The 22403-nt window shown below is 40.7% G+C and overlaps 2 protein-coding genes across 3 annotated transcripts in view; one reads left to right on the top strand and one right to left on the bottom strand.

Annotated features, from left to right (window-relative positions):
* Window positions 1-1729: 1729 nt before the first annotated feature.
* stip1 (stress induced phosphoprotein 1) lies at window positions 1730-13720 on the bottom strand. Its single transcript, NM_204029.1, has 14 exons — window positions 13706-13720; window positions 11158-11367; window positions 10919-11060; window positions 10689-10830; window positions 9981-10149; window positions 9629-9755; window positions 9427-9529; window positions 7620-7740; window positions 6496-6592; window positions 6061-6185; window positions 4093-4129; window positions 3299-3402; window positions 3040-3212; window positions 1730-2052 (listed from the first exon to the last, which is right to left on the bottom strand). Exons 1-14 carry the CDS (start codon window positions 13712-13714, stop codon window positions 1980-1982), a joined length of 1632 nt encoding a protein of 543 aa, NP_989360.1. The 5' UTR covers window positions 13715-13720; the 3' UTR covers window positions 1730-1979.
* Window positions 13721-16595: 2875 nt separating this feature from the next.
* Window positions 16596-22403, top strand: part of macrod1 (MACRO domain containing 1) — a 333436-nt gene continuing 327628 nt past the window's right edge. Inside the window, exon 1 of one of the 2 annotated variants that reach the window (XM_018093419.2) lies at window positions 16596-17174. In XM_018093419.2, coding sequence (XP_017948908.2) covers window positions 16721-17174 — 454 coding nt within the window. In that variant the 5' untranslated portion in view covers window positions 16596-16720. The remainder of the gene's footprint in view (window positions 17175-22403) is intronic. The other variant, XM_018093420.2, reaches the window with a different exon arrangement.

Below are 22403 nucleotides of genomic sequence, written 5' to 3' on the forward strand. Positions count from 1 at the left end.
TTTGTTTAATTTGTTCATAAATGACTTAGGGGAGGGTATTATGAGTAATGAATCAGTGTTTGCAGATGACACAAAACTCTGCAGACCAGTCAATTCTATCCAGGATGTGACATCCCTGCAGCAGGATCTTGACCAACTGGCAATCTGGGCAGCTAAGTGGCAGATGAGATTTAATGTGGATAAATGTAAGGTCATGCACCTGGGATGTAAAAATATGCAAGCCCCGTATACCCTTAATGGGACTGCACTAGGCAAATCCCTAATGGAGAAGGACCTTGGAGTCCTTGTAGATAATAAACTTGGCTGTAGCAAGCAATGCCAGGCAGCAGCTGCAAGGGCAAACAAGGTTTTGAGCTGTATTAAAAGGGGTATAGATTCACGGGAGGAGGGGGTTATTCTTCCCCTTTACAGAGCGCTGGTAAGGCCACATCTAGAATATGCTGTTCAGTTTTGGTCTCCAGTGCTCAAACGGGACATTATTGAGTTAGAGAGGGTCCAGAGAAGGGCAACTAAGCTGGTAAAGGGTAAGGAATGTCTCAGTTATGAAGAAAGACTGGCCAAGTTGGGTCTGTTTACACTGGAGAAGAGGCGCTTAAGAGGTGACATGATAACTATGTATAAATATATAAAGGGATCATATAATAACCTTTCTAATGTTTTATTTACCAGTAGGTCCTTCCAACGGACACGAGGGCACCCACTTCGTTTAGAAGAAGGGAGGTTCCATTTAAACATTCAGAAAGGATTTTTTACAGTGAGAGCTGTGAAGTTGTGGAATTCCCTCCCCGAATCAGTCGTGCTGGCTGATACATTATATAGCTTTAAGAAGGGGCTGGATGGATTCTTAGCAAGTGAGGGAATGCAGGGTTATGGGAGATAGCTCTTAGTACAAATTGATCCAGGGACTGGTCCGATTGCCATCTTGGAGTCAGGAAGGAATTTTTTCCCCTCTGCGGCAAATTAGAGAGGCTTCAGATGGGGTTTTTTGCCTTCCTCTGGATCAACTAGTAGTTAGGCAGGTTATATATAGGCATTATGGTTGAACTTGATGGACGTATGTCTTTTTTCAACCCAACTTACTATGTTACTATGTAACACTAGGGGAGCTCACCATACACTCATACTCATTTTTATGCAAAACATGTATTATCATTTGTATGCAATATGCCATAGGCTGAAGCTCAGCATTGGGTTTGCCCTTACTGGAGTTTGTTAGTGTTGTGGGTGTTTATTAAAATGTCAGAAGAGACAATACTTATTCCACCCAGTGTGTTCTACTGTGGGTATGCACGTTTTTTATTCACAGCATAGTATATTTTTCAATTCAGACATCCTAAGCAAATTAACAATATTACTGTTCATTCTTCAGAACAGACTGATCAGTTGGCGGACTGTTTCCCTCCACAATCTGCTTTTGAGTCTCATTCACTCTTAAGCTGATCATAGACGTTAACATTTTTAAAAGATGTTTTAGTCATTGTAGGACCAAGCTTACCCTGAAACAATTGTTAAAAAGTTCAAGTGATACTGTCTAGCTGAAGCTAGGAAAACTACCTGCTTGACTCTGCAAACGGTGGGACACATTTGGCAAGGGACAGTCTAAAGGGAAACGAGCCAAAATACTCTAACATTGTGTGTTACATGAGGTAAATACCCAACAGTATGTGCTGCCCGTGCCCTGGCTGCTGCTGCTGCACTTTCAACAGGTCACTAATACTTCAAGCAATAATCTGCTAGGAATTCGGCACTACTGTGGCGTGCTGATCTTTATTAACAATATGACAGGCTGATAAACATGAACAGAGATTGACGGAACAAGAAAGAAGGGCAAGTCTGGCTCTGCTTTTGATTTAATCACACTGCAAGTCCTTCCATAGAGCTACTGCACAACTGTAGAGCCTCTCAGTAAGGAATGAGCAGGTAAGGAGACGCCATGGAGGCTGACTTAACAAGTAGGAAAGAACTAATGGTGAAATTCATCACCGGATGGCAATCAAACCAACATCCATCAACTTCTGTATTTTCTGGGCGATAACTGGGTTTTTAAGATGTCTGCAAAAGAAAATGGAAGAGAAAACCTGTGAGCATTGAACACACCAAATGTTTAATTGACATGCACTTGCCTGTGTGAGGCAACACAATATAAAGATGGTGGTAAAGTGGAAGTGGGTTTCAGTAAGAGCTATAGGAGTGGTAGATTTATTGAGGAATGACTTTCAGAAACGTAGCAATGCAGGATCAGCATGAACACTATAAAAGGAAGCATATTTTACTGGTATACTATGTGGCTAAAATATTTGGGCAAACCATATGACCAAAAGAATCCAGACACTCTATGGATAAAAGTATGCCAACACTAAACCTAAATTGCATGGGGACTCATTGACAAGTTTCTAGAAGCAACATCAGTACAATAACTATTCAATGCAGTCAATGCATTGCAATTGCAGCTGAAATGTCGTGCATCAGCTGGAATGAAGGAAAGGATCCCACCCATTAACATGGATGTAGTAGAACACCTTCTCTAGAGATGTGGTCCCCAAATTATGGGACTGTCCTCCCTGGAGATGCCTGGGGCGGTGGCTGGGGGAAGGCCACTTGGATTAAGTCTGGAGATATTTGCTCTCCTAAATACACCATAAATCCATTTTTAAGGTCAATTAAGGTGAGACTTTGGAATGAGAACTTATTTGGTGTCAAAGATATTCTTGGGACCATGGCTGAATGACTGATATAACAAGGTTATAAATATATGGTGTGAGTTAAGGGGAACAACAGGTTATACCAGCAAGGATGAGTTCAACTGAAAAAATAATGGCAACCAGTGCTTTAAAATGATGAATCCCGTTTCACCATATGAGTCTGACAGACGAGTCCAAGATTGGTGGAAGCCAAGAGAATGTGAACTACTGAATAATGCAGACTGCAAAGCTTGGTGGATAGGAAATGGTCTGGTTTCCTGGCCCCTGGTTTCAAAAACATACAATTCTGTGCTTCCTACGTTGTGTTAAAGTTTCAGCTCCTAGTGGCAATACTCACTCGCTTAGTGCTTGTGGGTCCTTCTGCATCTGCTCAAGGATAAGCCTCATGGCTGGATCGCTCATTATTTGCTGCACCTCTGGATCTGCCATAGCCCTGCGCTTCACATCCTCAGGACTGTCATTGCGGTGGTATTGTGACATCATGCAGCGCTGGTACCCATCGGTGGCCTCCTACGAGCACAGAAATACAGTTATTACTGCCGATTCCATAACTGAACCCAATGAAAGCCCAGTGCAGTACTCGCAGTAAACTGTACCTTACAAGTAGAGTCCAGCTCCATAGCTTTCTGATATACATCCATAGCCTTGCTGTAATCTTTCATGGCCTCCAGGGCTGCAGCTTTACGTGTGTAACCTTTTACTGCAATAAGATACATAAAAGTGAATAAGAGGAGCTTCCGCTTGACTGATAGCATTATTGCTACTGTTCTATAGTCACTCGCATGTAGTAAACATGCAATGACCCCCATTAGGGCCATGGTACACGGGCATCCATGGTTAAATCTTTGCTATCACGGGCGACTAATCTCCCCATACACGTCGTTTTCCAAGGCCTTTCGGGGAGATTAATCACCTGTGGTAGCCAAGATTTAACAGTGGGTGACTAGTTTCCCTGTGTGCCATGGCCCTTAGGGGGGTTTGTTGGTCTTTGCATAGGATTGTATTCGAGCTGATATGCCTAGGGGCTAGAGAGGGTTGCTTAAAATAAGAAACCTGTCCAATTGCCCATTTTTTTTGCCTGAATTAAGCTGGCTATACACAGTGAGAGCCACTTGTGACAAGGATCACATCACTGCACTGATGAGGTCCTTGCCCACTTGAATTTTCAAACCTGTCTGATAGGTATCTGGCCGATTTTCAGCTCAATGCGGATTAGGCAGTCTGACCTGAGGGCCCTATATAAAAAAAAAAAAAGCCAATAGGTTGCTGGGGCTGGTGGAGCAGCTTTTGGCCCCTATATGGCCAATTTTAAACGTATAATCTTTTTAATTGATTATATTCAGGCAATTGATAGTTCCCTTCGAGCACACACAAATAACATCAGACTTACTGAATTTGGGTTCCAGCCTTATACACTCCTCACAGTCCTAGAAACAAAAACAAAAAAAAAATAGAAGAAAGGATAAGTATCTATATTGTCCTCTTGATACAGATATATTATAGATATATGGTAATAATACCCTGAACTATTTATCTATCTAAGAGTGGCACTGTAAAGGCCAGCTAAACACTACTCACCTTTGGCTTTACCATAAATTAATTAAAGGAACACATTTACAGAATATCTGTTTAGTAATCACCCTAGAGATTTCAAATTATCCACTGAAAAGAATATATTGCATACAATGTTTCATCCTTTGTGGATGCTATCTATAAGTGGAAAGTGGATAGTGGACAGGGAGTCCTGATATAAGCAAAATTCTCCAGAAGAACTCTGCACACAGTATAGAATTTTATTGTAAGGGCTGTGACAGACAGGGAGATTAGTTGCCCGTGACAAGGGAGATTTGTCACGCGGCAACTAATCTCCCCGTCTGTCACAGCCCTAATAGAACAATGAGAATTTAAAAAAAAAAAAAAAAAATACTATTAGCATATACAACTGTTTCTATTTAACAGGCAGCATGTTTGTGTACTGGCGCCATAACATGTGTATGAGGGCAGACTTGCACAATATAGAGAGCCCAGCAAGTTTCTGGCAGTAATTAGCAGCTTCTTGTGGCATTTCAATTCCTGACAGTTCACACTTCACGGCAACATATTTTAACTCTTATTTTACTCGTTACATAACAGTAACAGGTTTTGCCGATTTGATGCAGTAATGCAAAAAGCAGGCATAACTAAAGGTCTACGGTTCTCCAGTGTGCATGTTAGATAATCTCAGGTCAAGGGAAAATTAGATGAAAATACCTTTGGAACCACCTACTAACAAGCAGACAATACTGCACATTGGCAGTAACCCATGGAAACCAGCTGGCTAAACAAAGCTAATATCTAATTAGCTGCCATAGGTTAGTGTATGTCCACCCTTGGTCAGGCAGTTTGGCCGATTCCAACCATACCATCTGACCATTCAGTTATGTATGCCACATATAGGTTAATATTGCAGTCCTATTGCATTGTGCTTGATCTGTTCAAACTTAATATGACACCTGCCAGAAAGTGCATGGTGCATTGGCACATTACTGAAGTAGGAGATGCTGTTGCTCAGCACAAACAAAAGTAAATGGATGTTGCCATCCCTGTGAATGGCTACATCACAGGATATCAACCCATTTATAATGCATGATCATCAGTCAGATACACTTTAATAAGGATCAGTGTGCGATTCCCTCCCCCCCCCATAATGTCCATGCATGTTGGAGATTTGGGTTTAAACCTTACCTTATTTCTACTCCAATTATTACCAGGTTAAGGAAGCAGCAAGGATGCAAACCTAGCTGCAGCAGGTACCACATATAACCTACTTAGGCATATCTGGTTAAATAACAGGTTTATTAGCCCCTTAAGGTGGCCACACACGTGGCGATCTGCAATCTCGCACGAACGATCATCAGATCCACCACTAACCTTCAGGGCTGAAACAGGCAAATAAGGAGGTAGAAACAATAGGATTTCTACCTCCTGCTGATTCAGCGCTGAAGGCAGATCCTGGTCAGGCGCCTGATCAAAATCTTTTAACTGGCCCAATCGGCGAGTCAACCGATATCAGCAGCTTCCGGTGATATTGGTCGACTTGCCATACACGCACTGAATATTGTACGAAACAAGGTTTTGTATGATATGATCGGTGCGTGTATGGCCAGCTTTAGGAAGGGGTTGTGCAGAGAGAGAAGCATAAAGTACATGAGTAGAGATAATGCTAAGCAAACATCTGACAACTGTCTCCAGCTAGGTGCTGCCCCGAGTGCTTGTCCTTCTCTTTGACAGGTCCTTTGGCACCTTTGACTGCCAAAGTGCTCTCAGGGAGAACAAATAATTAATGCAAACAAAAGGCTATGTTTTATACACTCCTCACCTTAAGAGCCAGCTGAAACTCCAGTAGTTTGGTGTAGCAAGCTGCTCTGTTGCTATACAGTTTAGCATCATTTGGATTCCTTTTGATGGCCTCTGTGTAATGTTTCATAGCTTGCGGGTAGTCTCCTACGAAAGTAAAGTGGCACTCAGAATTTATTAATGGTCATCCAACCTCTTCTCATGGGAATTCGCTACTTATTTGCAAAGCTGATATCCCACGGGCTGACTAGGTGGTATAATACACATGGGGACAAAAAGCAAAAACTGTCCAGAATGTTTGCATTTGATAACTTAGCCTGTGTCATTAAAGTAACACACAATGCACAGGAAGAACAATGGGAAGGGAAGCTGTGATTGATGATAATTAGAGCACAAATTAAAAGATAAAATGACTTTAGTAACAGAACAATAACAGTAGGTCTACCTAGGCCCTTACCTTTCTGGAAACTTTCATTCCCTTTACTTTTCTCTTCTAAGGCTAAGTCTGGGTTTATATATGCAAGACGTTCCTGTTCCTTTAAAATTTTTTCTGCCTGCGAAAGAAAAAAGGTTGTTATACAATATATTACATTCATAACTAGTGGAAGAATATAGGAATATGTCAAACACACACACAAAAAAAAAAAAAAAAAAAAAAAAATAATAATAGATGAACAATAAAGGAATAGTCCTACCAACATATAATATTCTTCTGTGATGTGCCAATGCAATCACAGACAATATAAATCAGGCTATTAAACAAGGAGAGCCTTTAACAGGAGAGGCATACATGATAGTAAGGAACCCCCCTATGGGGTTCTAGTTGCTTCTTTTTGCCCTTCTGTTACAAACTTTCCCTGGCCCTTACACATGTATTATTACATTGTCTAATGGGCAACACAAACACATTAGCAGTACCCTGCCAATTAAACTTCATAGTACACATAGGGGCCCATTCATTAAACCACAATTCAGAGTAACCACAATAATTTCTGATGTTTGAAAATGTCATGAAAATTATTTTATCGGTCGTATGAAAATATTGTGGCTGCATTCCTAAGTCACAATATTTTCAGATCCAAACATTCGTAAACGGCGCAAAAACCTTTCTGGCTTTGAAACCCTTTAATGTATGATTTTGGAAGCCTTCCATAGGACTCAATGGCACTCTACAGATCCAACATGGCCAAAACATAGTCACGATATCAAAGCTTGAGTGAATTCTGAAATGGTCGCAGTCTTTGCAAAAAATACAACTTTTTCATGGAAGTTAACAAAATCCACGAAAATGTTGTGGAATTTTAACAAAATCATCATGGACATTACGATAAGTTCTATAAGTTAGAAAAAAATACTATTTTTTCTCAAAAAAAAAAAAAATAAATAAATTGTGGTATAATGAATGGGCCCCATAGATGTGACCCAGGACAGCAAGCACAATGCATTTGTTGAATACAAGCATGCCAAGTAGAGAAGCACTGACTGGCAAATACATGACTGGGGTCAATGGGTGCTTTACAACAGAATAGCCCTGTTATATTCTGACTTTAGCCAAACTGTCATTTCTTATTTAGTCCATACCTGCTGGCATTTCTTTAGAACCTCTGGCGTCCTGTGCTCTGCTAGTGACTTGTTGAAGAAATGAATCGCCTCTTTGTTCTTCTCCTCCTTAAAATAAGAATTACCGATGCGAGCATAGGCTCTGAAATTAAAATGGAGAAACAAATCACAGTGTTCCTAAAATGGATTTGATTACAATGAATTAGTTACAGAATTATAAACACTTTACTTTATGCAATAGAAAGGATAAAATTCATCAACCTTTTAGACTTAATTGCAGAACTTGCAAAATAGTGTGACTTGTTTTTATTGTAGTCATTACATGTTTGAATAGCATTACTTAATGCACCACAAAGAGCCATAGCATGGGATAAACAAATGCAAAGGGAACCCTAAAAATAACATCTACGCAAAATAGGTTTATTTAAAGGCTTCCTTGAAACAATGACCCCCGTACTTTGCACCACACATACAAGTCATGAAAGCAAGTCGAATGATAGAATTACTGGCACTGGGGACACATTACAGGTAGGTCTGGACTAAGATATAAAATAGGCCCTGGCATTTCAAGTACACAGAGGCCCAAAGAGCCCCCACCAGCCCAATAAATAGCGACTGTCTATGGCATCTTACAGCAGCCCCTCTGGCATTTGCCTGAATCCACAGATTGCCAGTCCGGGCCTGGTTACAGGAAATAAGTCACATTTAAACATGCACTATTTTGGGCTTTATGCATGTACAGGTATTTGAACATTGAGTCCTAAAACTTGTTCTTGTGGATGCGCTCAGTGGACCTGGTAGGTTTGGTTCCAATCACCAAGGGCTGGAAAACTATGTATAAGAAATATTTCCTTTACATTATTTTCCATCCCTCACCTACAATTAGAAAGGCACTTTTGTGAAAAGCATTCTAATGGTGGTTTAGTCTTTTCCTCAAAAAGCTGCAATTCTGCCATGCTTTAAGGCTGAGATTCTAGCTAACTTTCATGCAATAATTACCCTTTCCAATTCACTTTGTTGCATGCTTAATTACACAGCACTGTGTACTCAGTTTTCTGCTGGTACAGCAGTCCTGTGCAGTATAACATATTGTCCCTAATGGCACTGCAGATGTCCCCTGCCCTTAAATGACCCCTTCCTTAGGCTGCGCTCATAGAAGCAACCTGGAACAAAGATGTTAGAATAGAAACAAATGAAAAATTTAAAGGTTTTTAAGGACAGTGAATGACTACCAGGAAGATGCATTAGTGTTACAACAAAAATGTATTAAAAATCAATTTAAATGTAACATTTTCTTTAATTTAACACATCATATACAATTTTAGGTTATTTTTATTGTGTCCCAGCCACCATACAGACTTTGTAAAACCCAAATAAAAGTGCTAGATGAGCCTGCTGCTTGCAGAAAATTGGATCTGATCTCACTTGAGGCACAAGGAATCACATCCCTGCTGCTTACTATTGAGTCTCAAGAAAAGTTTATGCAAATTAATTTATATGAAACAGATAAATTTAACATATGACAATGCAGTGTCCTGTAAAATCCCATTTTAAATGACCAATAATAGAGCAGGCTGTATTAGTATTAACATATGCTAAATGATTTGTTGAACTAGTGTAAGGTGTTCCAAACATCATCTTGGCCTTACCAAGGCAAAACATTTCTGCCCTACTTCTTTAGTTAAGCTTTAGTTCTCCTTTAAGGATTTCCTTGCTCCAACCAGAATCAGTAAAACTGGCACCTAATTTATAGTTTTAAATTGCATAATCTAGTTAGCTTGAATGTTATAGTGGCTTTATCTACAAGGTTCTTTAAGCCTTGACTTACTTGGCAATTTGTCGGTAGTCTTCGCGATTCTCTCTTCCTACTTCAATTGCCTTTTCACACAGCTCTCTACATTTATTGTAATCTCCCTGCTCGAAGTATACAGCTGGAAGAAAAGAACAAAGGGGTAACAAAGTAAGGAAAGTCAAAAATACAGATAAGTAGATCACTATGAAATAAAGAAATTAGGCTTTACACTACTAACCTGCTTGATTAGTTATGTAGGTCATATTGGTTGGATCCAACTCCTGAGCTTGGCCATAATGTTTTAGAGCTGTCTCAAAGTCCTTCTTCTTATAAGCTTCATTGCCCAACTCTTTTTCCTTCTGGGCCTGGAGAAAGAAATTAGAAGGGTTTGCTTACACAGTGTAAAACACTTTCACTTTTTATCACAGAAGGACGTAAACTATTGTTTTACTATATTCAGATGTTTATTTTAATCAGATATAATAGAACTTAATATAGAACATAATTATATGGTTGAGGGTAGAGACTTACATTACTAAGAACATGATGTAGAAAATTACATTTTCAGGAACTAAAGGCATGATCCTTACCTGCTTTTTATTTTCAGGCAAGTCTTCCTCCATTGGTTCAGGTTTGGTCTCTTTTTTAGGTTGGGGAGGTGGTGGTGGAGGTGTATCCTCCTCCTCCTCCTCAACATTACCTAGCTCTACTCCAAGCAGAACACTAAGGGTTGTCATCACCCTTGGGTCTTGCAGCTTCCTAAACAGAAAAAAATGGCAACACTAAAACATTTCAACTAGCACAGAGGGCCCGAAGAGCAGTGGCACACACGGAGATTAGTCAGTCACTTCAGTTTTCCGAAGTCGCCCGAAGTTTCCTTGCGAGGCAACTTCAGGCGTCCACAGTGATGTGTATCCCATCCCACTGGCAATTTACATTCTTGCCGGTGGGATGGCATGTTGGGGAGATTAGTAGCACGCAATAGTGAAGATTTATCACAGGTGACTAATCTCCCCATGTGACACTGCCCTAACAGAGGCATTGGTGATGTTAGGTCACTAGCCACACTTTGGATAAGGTCTGCTGGCTATGATAAAATAAATAAGGTCTTGACAGCAAAAGAGCGAGAAATGCTCATCTAGCTTACACTAGATTAGTCAAAGCTAATTGACTGCTATGGTTTACTGCACTGCTACTGCTAAAAACCTATGTTAGCCCTAAAGTATACAACACATATGGTTAAACTGATGGTTCCACAACAATGAGAATGACGTTCTGAGAAACTGTTCTCAACTTACGTGCCAAGATCAGATGGTTTGTTTTTCAACTGTTCAATCAGTTCTTTGTAACTGGGGTCACTCAGCAACGCACGGGTACGAGGATCAGACTCCAGTTTTTGGTATAAGTTTGGAGAGTTGAAGGGATTCATGAATTTTCTCTCTGAAGAGGAGTGGGGAAAACAGAGGGATCAGTGGGAACACTGTCTGGCTTCTTCATCTTATGGAAGAAACAGAAAATGTTATAGTACCTGCCAGCCTGGCCTCCATATTTTGCAGCCCTTCTTTCAGCTGTGCATTTGCTGGCTCGTGCCTCAGCCCCTCTTCATAAGTTTTCTTTGCTTCTTCAAAACGATTCAGAAATTCTAAAGCTGCTGCTTTCCTAGAGTAACCCTAATAGAAAGATAACAATAAGACACTTATAGATATACACAAATTATTACCAACAGGTTTACAGGTCACTACATATGCTTAGCTCTACAGCTCCCACCTTCCCCCAGTCTGGTTTCAGCTCCACGGTTTTGCCGCCATCTTCCAGTGCTTTGGTGAACTCTTTCTTTTTGGCAAAGGCTGCAGAACGATTGCTGTACAGGACGTGATTTTTAGGGTCAAGTTTGATGGCTTCGGTGTAGCATTTGACTGCTTCATCCAGATCCCCTGCTGAAAGTGCTTTGTTTCCTTTCTCTTTCAGTGCGTTTGCCTGATGGGAAAGAACAGGGACAACAATTTTGAAACATATACATAACGATATGTCATTTGTTATAATGAAAGTATGTACAAAGATATCAAATCTCTATGCCTTCCACTGCTGCTTAATTAACTCTTGCGCCACTGGTGCCTGGAACTAAATTGCTGCCACCCCCACTCTGACTCACTTTGGGCAGCGTGGGCTGAAAAGAAAATTGAAGGGAAGGGGAAAGCAGAATTTAAACATGTCATTGCCTCAAACTATGCCTTGCTAGGCACCCTTGGCTCAAATAGTACAAATAATAACATGCTCAACTGCAGGTTGAATATAAAAATAAGAGATATATACATAATACATAAAAAATATCTGGATCCCTGTGTACCTATAAAAAAAATAAATAAATAAAAAAATTCTTTTTTTGCCTAATCCTGCAACATGCATAAGAAAATAAAGGTTCAGTTCAGTAGAAAGGAACTGGTGACAAACATAAATAATAATAAAATATGCATGATATATTTCTGTTATAGCACAGGTTAATGTTCTACAGACATTTTTGTAGCTATAATTCCCACATCAGGGGATTCCCAGCCCTGTGTACCATTAGCCTAAAACTTGTGGCCCACGGCCATTTTATACACTACTGCCATACAGAGATAAAACAGCAGCAGGCTAATTGCCCTTCTACCTGTCACTGCTCTGAACAATGAGCTGCGATAGGCAGACAGGGGTATTTTGAATGCTGCTGTTGTTCACTAGATGACAACATCAAGCAAAACACCCCATATGCCCCTTGCCTAAGAGGAATAGGTAAGAGAAAGGACTCCAATTCAATTACCCTACTTATGCCCAGCTGTGCCAGCGCTACTTTCTTTTCCAGGAAACCAACTAAATGTAACATAAAAATTATCAAGCTGCATACTGTGAATCCCTCTCCATAACACTTGTAGACAAAGAGGCCAAAATACTGGGGCTCATTTAATAATGGTTTGGGTGCACCTGCATCTGAGGCATATTTGCTCTCTTAACTACCTCACACTGAATGCAGGCAGTGCTGAAGTCATGGTCAGGTCCTTACTTGCACCTACATGTGCTGATGGAGGGACAGAGTGCAAAGTAACAATAACACTGACTTGCATCTGTGCACCCTGCCACTGCATCTGTATATAAAATGACAAACTATTAATATGAAGATGTATATATTGCAAATGTGAAAGTTCATAGGAAAGATCAGATGGCAGGCTGGCCAAGCATGTAAAGTTGGTACATCGTCCTTTGCCATTGCTGTTCTATGGTTATCTTCTGACTACACACAACTGGAAATTTGTTTCTTTGGGCCAAACCGACCAAAATGGTTAAACCTGTCCAGTCTATAAAATGTCCAATAGCCATGGTACAAACATGTCTCTTCTAAATGCTACTTGGACACAAGGACTGGGAGGGAATTTGTACTAAGTCGTGTACTTACTGTCAATACCTTTAAGTTTATAGCCGTCTTAAGAACTGTAGTTCATTTCTACAGAACCCACCCTTCCTCTTTAATAATACTTGGGATTCTCTCTTACAGATTTCCCAGATGACTATGCCAATATAATTGCCTCAGTAAAAACTTTTATTCAAAGATGTAGACGTACACATACAATAGCATAAATCCAGATTAATCCAGATTTTTAAACGTTTTCCTTCAATATCTGTGTCCCATCAGAAACTATTCAATGTCCCATCACAATGCAAAAGTCTTATTTCTAAATTTTAGGGTAACCAAAAAATTATTTTGCTGTGGGACCCATGAACTTCTTACTACACCAGAGATCACCAGTAGCTGGTGGAGGGAGTTCCAAATAATGACAATTTTATTAGGTGAACAATACACAGTAAACCTTTAGAATAAATAAGAGTAGGGTTGATTAGCTAAGTTGCCTACCATATGGCTATACAGAAACCAGTGCAGTCTGCAGGCTGATGGTTTTACAGGCGTAAATCCCAAGGAGAAGCATGGAAACTAGAAACAAGGGTGAGCTATTGCCCCTATTGGAGAAACTGACAGACGTGGCATGAGATGGCAGAGACTGGCAGAAAAATAACTCCTGACGCCACAATGCCAGTACGGCTGGAAGCTGCAGTTCTGCAACTACTCTTGCACTGAATGCTATTGAGGGCAGTTACCAATCGTCTGAAAGGAAGAACAGCTATCCCACATAGCCCAGACCCTCACTCCATGACTTAATGACTGACCCACAAGTATAAATTCCCCGCAACTATGGAAAGCTTACTTGTCCCATAACGCGGAGCAAGTGTGTGGGTTAGCATTTATAATATCCCCATCACTCTTAACTAACAATTTGCCACTTACCGCCTCCATTGCAACCCTCTGATTCCGACCTCCCCACGCGTCTTCTCGAACCTACTAAACGATGACAGTTCAATTCCCGCCTACCGAGTGTGCAACTATTGGGCGAACATTTTAAGCTCCCTTCGCTGACAGGTCAATGCTGTTATCCATCACGTACCCACGCCCCTTGCTGACTCTCCCAGCAAGACTTCCTTGTCCTTGTTTTATCCCGCCCATTCACTACTTCTAAAGCCGATTGGCTGGCTGTAAGCTCACGCTTGGGGAGAAATTGGCTGGAGGATTCTGGAAGCTTCTACTACGCCAATTGGTTGCTACGAGGGCCTAGAGTTCTGATTGGTTTTAAGACCCCACTTGTTTCATTGAGGAAAAGTGATGTCACTTCCAACCAACAATGTGTTCGGTTGTACAGAGCTGCAGGGACACTACCAATACATCTCTCACATTTCTTATACTTACTTTTCTTGGCCCTAGCAGGGAATTTCATTTATACATAATAACCTCCATGGTCAGCAGTACTGAAAAGGTTCTGAATCCCTTTGTGAATACCTTTTTTCACTATGTTGTATCTTGTGGCTCAGATTCCAGGATCATCAGAACCCCAAGAAGAAGTACTAGTGAATTGTGAGCACACTAGGGGGCTGATTTACTAATCCACGAATCCGAATGAGAAAAATTCGGATTGGAAAATGAACATTTTGCGACTTTTTCGTATTTTTGCGATTTTTTTCGTCGCCATTACGACTTTTTCGTAAATTGTAGCGACTTTTTTATAACCATTATGACTTGCGTGAATTGTCGCAACTTTTTCATAGCCATTACAAATTTCGTGAATTGTCGAGACTTTTTCATAGCCATTATGACTTTCGTGAATTGTCGCGACTTTTTCATAGCCATTACGAATTTCGCAAATTGTCGCAACTTTTTCGTATTGAGCGCTCGAAAAATTTGCGACAATTCACGAAAAAGTCGCAAAATACCAATCATTACGAAAAAAACACATTCGGACGCTTTTCGGACGTTCGTGGATTAGTAAATGTACCCCTAGGTGTGCAAGGAAGGTAACTGAATTAATAGGCCAGTACCCTGACTAGACGCTCAAGTACAGTGATCCCCAACCAGTGGCTCAGGGACAACATGTTGCTCACCAACCCCTTGGATGTTGCTCTCAGTGCCCCCAAACCAGGGAGTTATTTTTGAATTCCTGACTTTGTGGCAAGTTTTGGTTGAATAAAGTCAAGATTTACTACCAAATAAAGCCCCCTGTAAGCTGATAGTGTGCATAGAGGCTGCCTAATAGCCAATCTTAGCCCTTATTTGGCTCCTCCATGAACTTTTATGATGCTTGTGTTGCTCTCCAAGTCTTTTTATATTTGACTGTGACTCATGAGTAAGAAAGGTTGGGGGTCCCTGCTCGAGTAACATTTTCAGGTTCCCCAATCAGGCCTGGATGTGTGGGATGTGGTGTAACTATCGGGGGAGCAGGGGGTACACCCAGGCCTGGGCCACAAAATTTACCGCAACATTTAGGAGGCCAAATGCAAGAGCGAGCACATGTTCCTGTGGGGGGCTCCTCCCTTTTACATATTTGTGACTATCCAGCTGCTACTTAACTGCATGTGCCAGAAAGCTGTCATGGAAGGCTGAGAGTTGTTATCCCTGATAAAAAAAAATAACCTGTGGATACATGGCTAGATCCCTAATGCCCAATATATTAAAACCCAAGTCACAAGCTGCTCAAGCCTGGCACACTCTCCCACAAGCCATGCCCTATCTGCTACCTGATAATCACTTTTATGTCTCTCAGGTCCCCTTAGTTATGAGTCCCGTGATTATAGTAACCCCTGATGGCTGCTCTGTACCTAAAGTTTATGTCACACTGGGCATCTTCTCTTCTGGAACAGTGCATAGAACAATATGCTTTTATTCTCAGTATCAATGAATATGTAACACTTGCACAGATATTTGGATATGATTGCATACAAGTTACATTGCAGTTTTGCATTTATTGGCATCCACCAATTAATGCAAATGCCCTGCTTTAAAAAATATGGACAGTATACATTCCTTTTGACCATGAGCTCAATAAATAGGGCTTGTGCTTAAAAAGAATACTGTTGTGAGAAAACATGTTTTTTTTAAACAAATCAGTTAATAGAGCTGCTGAGCTGCATGTTGGAGTGATATAACCCCCCTCCCAGCAGCCAATCAGCAGAACAATGGGAAGGGAGCAAGATAGCAGCTCCCAGTAGATATCAGAATAGCACTCCATTGTAAGAAATCCAAGTCCAGCTTGAGACTCCTCCAGTTACATGGGAGTAGAAGAAACAATAGGTCACCTGAAAGCAGTTCTAATGTGTAGCGCTGGCTCCTTCTGAAAGCTTAGAATCAGGCTCAATGCACTGAGATGGCGCCTACACACCAATATTACAACTAAAAAATACATTTGTTGGTTCAAGAATAAAATTTTAAATGGTAGAGTGAATTATTTGCTATGTAAATAGTGTCATTTAGAAATAAAATGTACACCATAAAAATCAAGACAGAATCCCCAAAATCCCTTTAACATATTTTTTCCTATTGTTTTAATTAAGAAATAAGTATGTTTTTGTGCACTAAACATGCATATGAAGGCAATTTCACTTAGCACTTTTGTAAAACTATTTGCGTCTACTGAGAAGCCCCTGATAATGAGCTGCTTAGAGAAAGGAGAGATCGTTTGGTTCGGAATTAAAAACATGATTTTTAAAAAAATAAATGAAAATATGCAGAATACATTTTAAGTACAAGTCTTATTTAATTAGCTAATATTTCAGAAAATATGTTTTTAGGTTATACTGTGCCTTTAAACCTGCACATGTAAAAAGAGGCCTGAAACGCATATGCGTGCCAATGCCATACAGACGTACACACAGCTGTTTCCTTCACTCACACCTTCGCACTTATATGGGCGAGTAATTCGTGAGGGCTAATAATAACCAGGAGAAAGCCCAGCGTTAGTTTGCTAAATATAGAACCATGCAGACTATTTCCGTTCTGCTCAGAGCCGCAGGTCTCAGCTTGCCAGCAGGTTCAGCGTTCGGATACGCTAGCAAGGTTGCAAGAACAATTTACTCAAACTACATCAGGCCGAGTCCTTTCTCAGGCGAATTCCGCGCCCAAGCGGCCCGTGTTGGCTTTGCTGCGTCCAACCAGCGTGCTCTGCAATACTTGGGGATCTGTGGGAACGCCCACCCCATTTCCAGACCACGCCCAGTAACTTTTCTCACACTTTTCCAACACTTCACACCTTTTGCAGCGCCCAGAGGCAATATCTCTTTAGCAGGTGCCCCAAGCCGTCACTTTACGTCTTTGCCTCCCCGCACTTTCTTCTTTTGGTTCCCATCTCCTGGGCTTAAGCTATATTCCTCAATGGCTTCCAGTGGTAAAATCGACTTGCATTCACCTACCGTCACTTGGAAAGAGGCAAAAAGTGAGTGTGAAGATTTAGCTGCCCTGCATTTTATTATATTCAAGTATATTTAATATGTTATGCTGTACAGTGAAGTCGTTTTTTCTATGACTATATGTGAATATTTTGTTAATAAAAGTGTATATTCTATGAATATATAAGTATGTGGTGACTGGAGAAAGGTTAAAATATTGGGTGCATTTATTAATATTGTAGACAAACATCACCGGTGTTGCTGCCCATAGCAACCAATCTTTGCTTTTGTTTTCTAACTTGTAGGTGACCATTCAAATCTAATTGCTGGTTGGTTGCTATGGGCAATATCAGCAGTGGTGTTTGTCTCCAACGTTAATAAATACGCTACCCTTGTGTACTGTTTAATTATTTTGTGCCCAATCTATTGCTATTTATCATTAAGAATAAAAACTACAGTACAGAAGGCGCAAAAGTTTTTGGTTTCCCCCCTCATATTTTGTATGTTAATGTGAGTCTTCGCTATATGACAGGCTGCCTGAGTGCAGACACTAGGGCATCACTGGTCTTGTTGAGCCATTTGGGGTCTTTAGTTTGGCAATGGAGATGAAGTGGGAATGGGGGGACAGGGTGGAGCACTCTGGGTAGCAGAGTCTGTTACATGTAGAGGCAACAGGGCCAGGGGGAGATGAAATGTGCTGGTGAGTAAGGGAGGTTGCAGAGAGGCAGAATAGATCATGGGTCTGATCAGCCATTCACTTATTTAAAGGTGGCCATACATGGGCAGATTTTAGCTGCCAATTTGGGTCCTTCAGAACGATTTGGCAGCTTATCTGCCCATGTATGGGCACCCCCACTTGGGCTCAGTGGGTGGGGTTTATGTTGGTCATTGCTTCAGTTTTGGCATAATTGGGAAGTTGTTGGGGTTGATAAGGGGTGTGCCTGTGCATGCAGGTACTTTTTTTTATTGGGGACCCATTTTACTTGTTGGCAAGGCCCACCTTACAGGAGGCCCATGTGACTAGTGGTCTAATATTTGGGGCACCTAGGGGAGGTCCCTGCTGAAGTAGTAGTATGGGACCCCATGATAGTGGCCCTGATGGATGCCCTCAATGGTCTCCAACTGGAAGTGTTTACAGCATCAGTGGTGTCTTTGCTTCTGTAATACTATATATATAGTGCGCATGCGCGAAAGCACGGCCCCCAGTGCGCATGCGCGAAAGCGCGCCCTCCCGTGCACATGCGCGAAAGTGACCCCACCAGTGCGCATGCGCTCTTTTAAACTCCCATACGGAGCAGTGGGGAGAGGTCCCGACTGCTCCGTATGGGAGCCAAATTTAATTTTTTTTTGCGGCGGGGCGGCATGCCGCCCCTAAACTTCTGCCGCCCTAGGCCCGGGCCTTTGTGGCCTCTCCACAAATCCGGGCCTGTATATATATATATTAGTATACTACTATAGTTTAGGTAAACAAGCTGCTGCGTAGCCACGGGGGCAGCCATTTAGTCTGAAAAAAGGAGAAAAGGCACATAGATAAGCATATAAAATCCTATTGTGTTCTACAGAATTTTTCTGTTATCTACTAAGTAACTTGTGCCTTTTTTTCTAGCAAGCATATAATATGGAGTACAAATGTGGCAATGTAACAAGTTTTGTATCTAATTTAGATGCTGTAAAGTCTCTATGAATAATGACCAGTAGATGGCGTGATAATGTCATGTATAAAAGGCTTGCTTTTTTTAGTGGTTGGTAAGCTTGAGAAAAGGTCAGATGTAGGCCTGAAACTTCAGCTTTATCCAAAAGCCATGTGTATTAAATAAAGGCTTTTTTAATGGAGACAAGAAGGTGCTGTTTGCTATTTTTCTACACATTGAAATGACCCCTATTGTGTGTCATCTTCAATTTTTTTTAATGAGACAGAGAAAATATTAAAATATGAATATACTTTTTCTCTGGACTCCTTGCTGGACTTTCAACAGTGATGTATTTAGGTCCAGTGCCACCCTAGGCACTGAACCTAATCATACCCCCCTGTTTACACAATTAAGTCCCTTCTGCTTACATTTGACATCACTTCCCTTTTGGGATGTCACATCCACCCATCAAAGCACCTGAACCCCCTTACCCCCCAGCCCCGCTGTCAGATTTACAAATCTTTGTAAAATTTAACAAATTTTTGATGGTGGCTGGGTGGGGGATTTTCAATAATAAATAAATAAAAATAAAATGAAAAAAATATAGAAGAAAAAGGACCAACACTGGGGGGGACCAAAACATTGGAATTTGCAGCTCTATGGTGGAATAAAAACATAATCGTTATTCACGAGTAATGGCATGCTGGTCCTTTTATATATTTTATTGCCAAAAAGCTGCCACCCTATGCGCAGGCCCTCTGGTGCCTATATATAAATTGATTGTCAGCATCTTCGTCTACTGAGTGTACCCATGTGGTACAGCACTCTAGAAATTTTCTGCAGGCTGTTTAAACACACTTGTTTTTTTTCTGCCATATTAGCCTCACTGCCTTAAAGGAGAAGGAAAGGTAAAATCACCGGGTGGTACCAAAAGTTAGGCACCCACAGTGATTGTATTTACTTACCTGATACCCCACAGGGGTGCGTATTTTAGCCAAAGCCTGCCCTGGCCCGGGGTTCTTCTCAGCCAGCACATGGAGGGATCTTCTTCCTGCTTCTTTCTTTACATGGGTGCTCAGTAGTGTGAAAAGCTGAACTTTAACCAAAAAACGTCCTTTTCACATTACTGTATGTGCATAGGCCTCTGTGTAACAAAGAAAGAAGAAGTGGATCACTCCGTGGCACTCACTGTTTTCTAACATTTTGGACCCTCCAGTAATTTCAATCTTTCCTTCATCTTTTACCACCACCATCCTTAGTTAATTGTTTAAACAAGAGATTAAAAATGTTATTTAAAAAGTTTTTCCACAATAAATAGAGATCAAAACTTGCTCTGATTGTGGCTAACACTGTGTGATATTACCCTGTATATCTGCATAGTTTTAATAGCTATAGCTTTCAGAGTGAGAGAAAAGTGTAAGAATGTTTTTATCAGTAATTGGAAGGCAGAAATATTTCTGGCCAATTATAAATCTGTGAGAACCCGAGGGGAAAAAAATTCCTGACAGCGAAAGAGAGGGACTTTCTCTGTAAATTAGTCACATTTAGGAACTGTGGGTCAGACTATACTATGGATATTAAATGATGCTTTCCAAGTCCCATTTCAAAGTGATTGGGAAAAGAACACATTTTTTTACCTGAAAACTCATAGAGATGTTAATAGATTTTATTCTGAACTCTGTAAAGAATTACAGGTGAAAACTATTTCTTAGAGGCTTTGTGCAGACAGTTCTATGTTGGATAATATAATGGGGTTGAAAGAATCTATTTGAATACAGTAATGTATAATTAGAAATGATTGTGTGTTTCGGTAGAGAAAATAAGTGTTATACTGATAAAGCTGCATATTTTCATCTCTTTGCAATAGAAAAGAACTTTTTCTCTATAATTTCTGATTTAATTTAAAGCTTTGCCAATTCTCTTGTGTAATTTCACAAAACTGAAATATTAGGGATTTTTGCAAAAATAACTGTCACTGTGGTCTCAGAAGTCAAGCAAGATGTTTAGATAAATAGACTGTCAAACAAACAGTTTAAAGGGGACATATTTAACACAAGCAAAAAATAAATACAAATAAAAAAAAAAAATTAAAAATATAATATAAAAAAATGCATTAACAACCTGCTAATTGCTGAGAAGCACACTTTATATTGCTATAAGATAGGGTATATGTTCTTTCTCTGACCATGCCCTATTAAAATAACTGTGGTAATATAGTTACAGAAACCCATTATCTAGAAAGCTCTGAATTAAGGAAAGGCCATCTCCCACAGAGTCTATTTTAAGCATATAATTATAATGTAAAAAAAATATTTCCTGTTTCTCTGTAATACAAAAACAGTACTTGATGGTAACCAAGCTGAATAAATCCATATTGGTGGCAAAACAATCCTATTGGGTTAATGATTTTTGGTGATCATACCACAGTCAGAATGCTAATTGCTAAAGTGGGCAGATTTCATGTGCCACAATGAGACATATTAGTACATTTAAAGGAAAAAAATATTGAAAATTATCACTAAAACACTAAGCAAAACTGCATGCAATTCTCTTGAAGCTTTGGCTGGCCTTTTGTGCACCAGGAACAAGTATTTTTTATTCTAAAACGTGAGGCAAAAGATAAGAGTGTAATTCGCTCTCTCTAATCCATACCTCCCAACTGTCCCGATTTTCGCAGGACAGTCCCTCTTTTGATAGCTCGATCCACAGTCCCAGATTCTTACTGAAAAGTCCCTCATTTCCTTTTGATCTCCTGCACTGAATGCTAAAAAAGATACAAGTTTAACTAAAAAGTAGCTTTTGGCAGAGAGCCCAGAAAGTTAAACAAGCCTCACCTGCACTTAGATACATTGTTTCTCACATTTAATTAAAAAGTGTCACGTTCGGCACCCTAAACCAGAACAGATGCCAAGTTCCCTTGTCTCGGCTCGGCTTCACCAGTATTGTGACCGCCTTTGGCTTCGGGAGGAGCCCTCAGCTACTCAGATGCCACCTGGACTTAACGAGAGGAACAAGGCAGGAGTTCTGGCAAGCAAAGGGGCACGACTGTAGATAAAGTCAGTTAGGCCGAAGATCACGGTACAAATAGGGTTAAACAAGTTCGTCGTCAGGAAAATTTACCAACAGGAACAAATGCACAAAGCTCAGAAAGGCACCAGAATCAAATTCTATCACGGGCAAAAAATGTAAACAAAAGTCCCTTTAAATAGTTTGAATATCTCCTTCTCCTTCTGCGCCGGCTCCTTCCTAGGTGCGCGTGCGTGCGCACTTCCGCAATTTAAAGGCGCATGCACTCCTCACTCCTTCTCTCCCTCTGTCTCCTATCAATCTGGATGACTAGGGACATGAGATCATCCAGACTGGACGACAAGGGGTTATTCACCAGACTATCTTTAATGGAGTCAGATAGGCCGACACGGAACTGACTGCGCAGGGCCGCATCGTTCCACTCAGTCTCTCCAGCCCACCGGCAGAACTCTGTGCAATATACCTCTACTTCCCGTCTCCCTTGGCGCAGTTTACGAATCGCCGAATCGGCTGATGATGCACGATCTGGGTCATCGTAAAGAACTGCCATTGTATCAAAGAATACATCAAGGGAAAAACGGGCAGGATTAGAGGGAGGCAGTCTAAGGGCCCAAACTT

The sequence above is a fragment of the Xenopus tropicalis genome, chromosome 4 (genome assembly GCF_000004195.4).
Source record: "Xenopus tropicalis strain Nigerian chromosome 4, UCB_Xtro_10.0, whole genome shotgun sequence".
Lineage (NCBI taxonomy): Eukaryota > Metazoa > Chordata > Amphibia > Anura > Pipidae > Xenopus > Xenopus tropicalis.

Coding starts and splice junctions, on each gene's coding strand:
- stip1 (NM_204029.1), bottom strand. Junction 10,150..10,688: donor AAACCATCTGATCTTGGCAC/GTAAGTTGAGAA, acceptor TTTTCTGTTTAG/GAAGCTGCAAGACCCAAGGG. Junction 7,741..9,426: donor GACTACCGACAAATTGCCAA/GTAAGTCAAGGC, acceptor TTTTAATTTCAG/AGCCTATGCTCGCATCGGTA.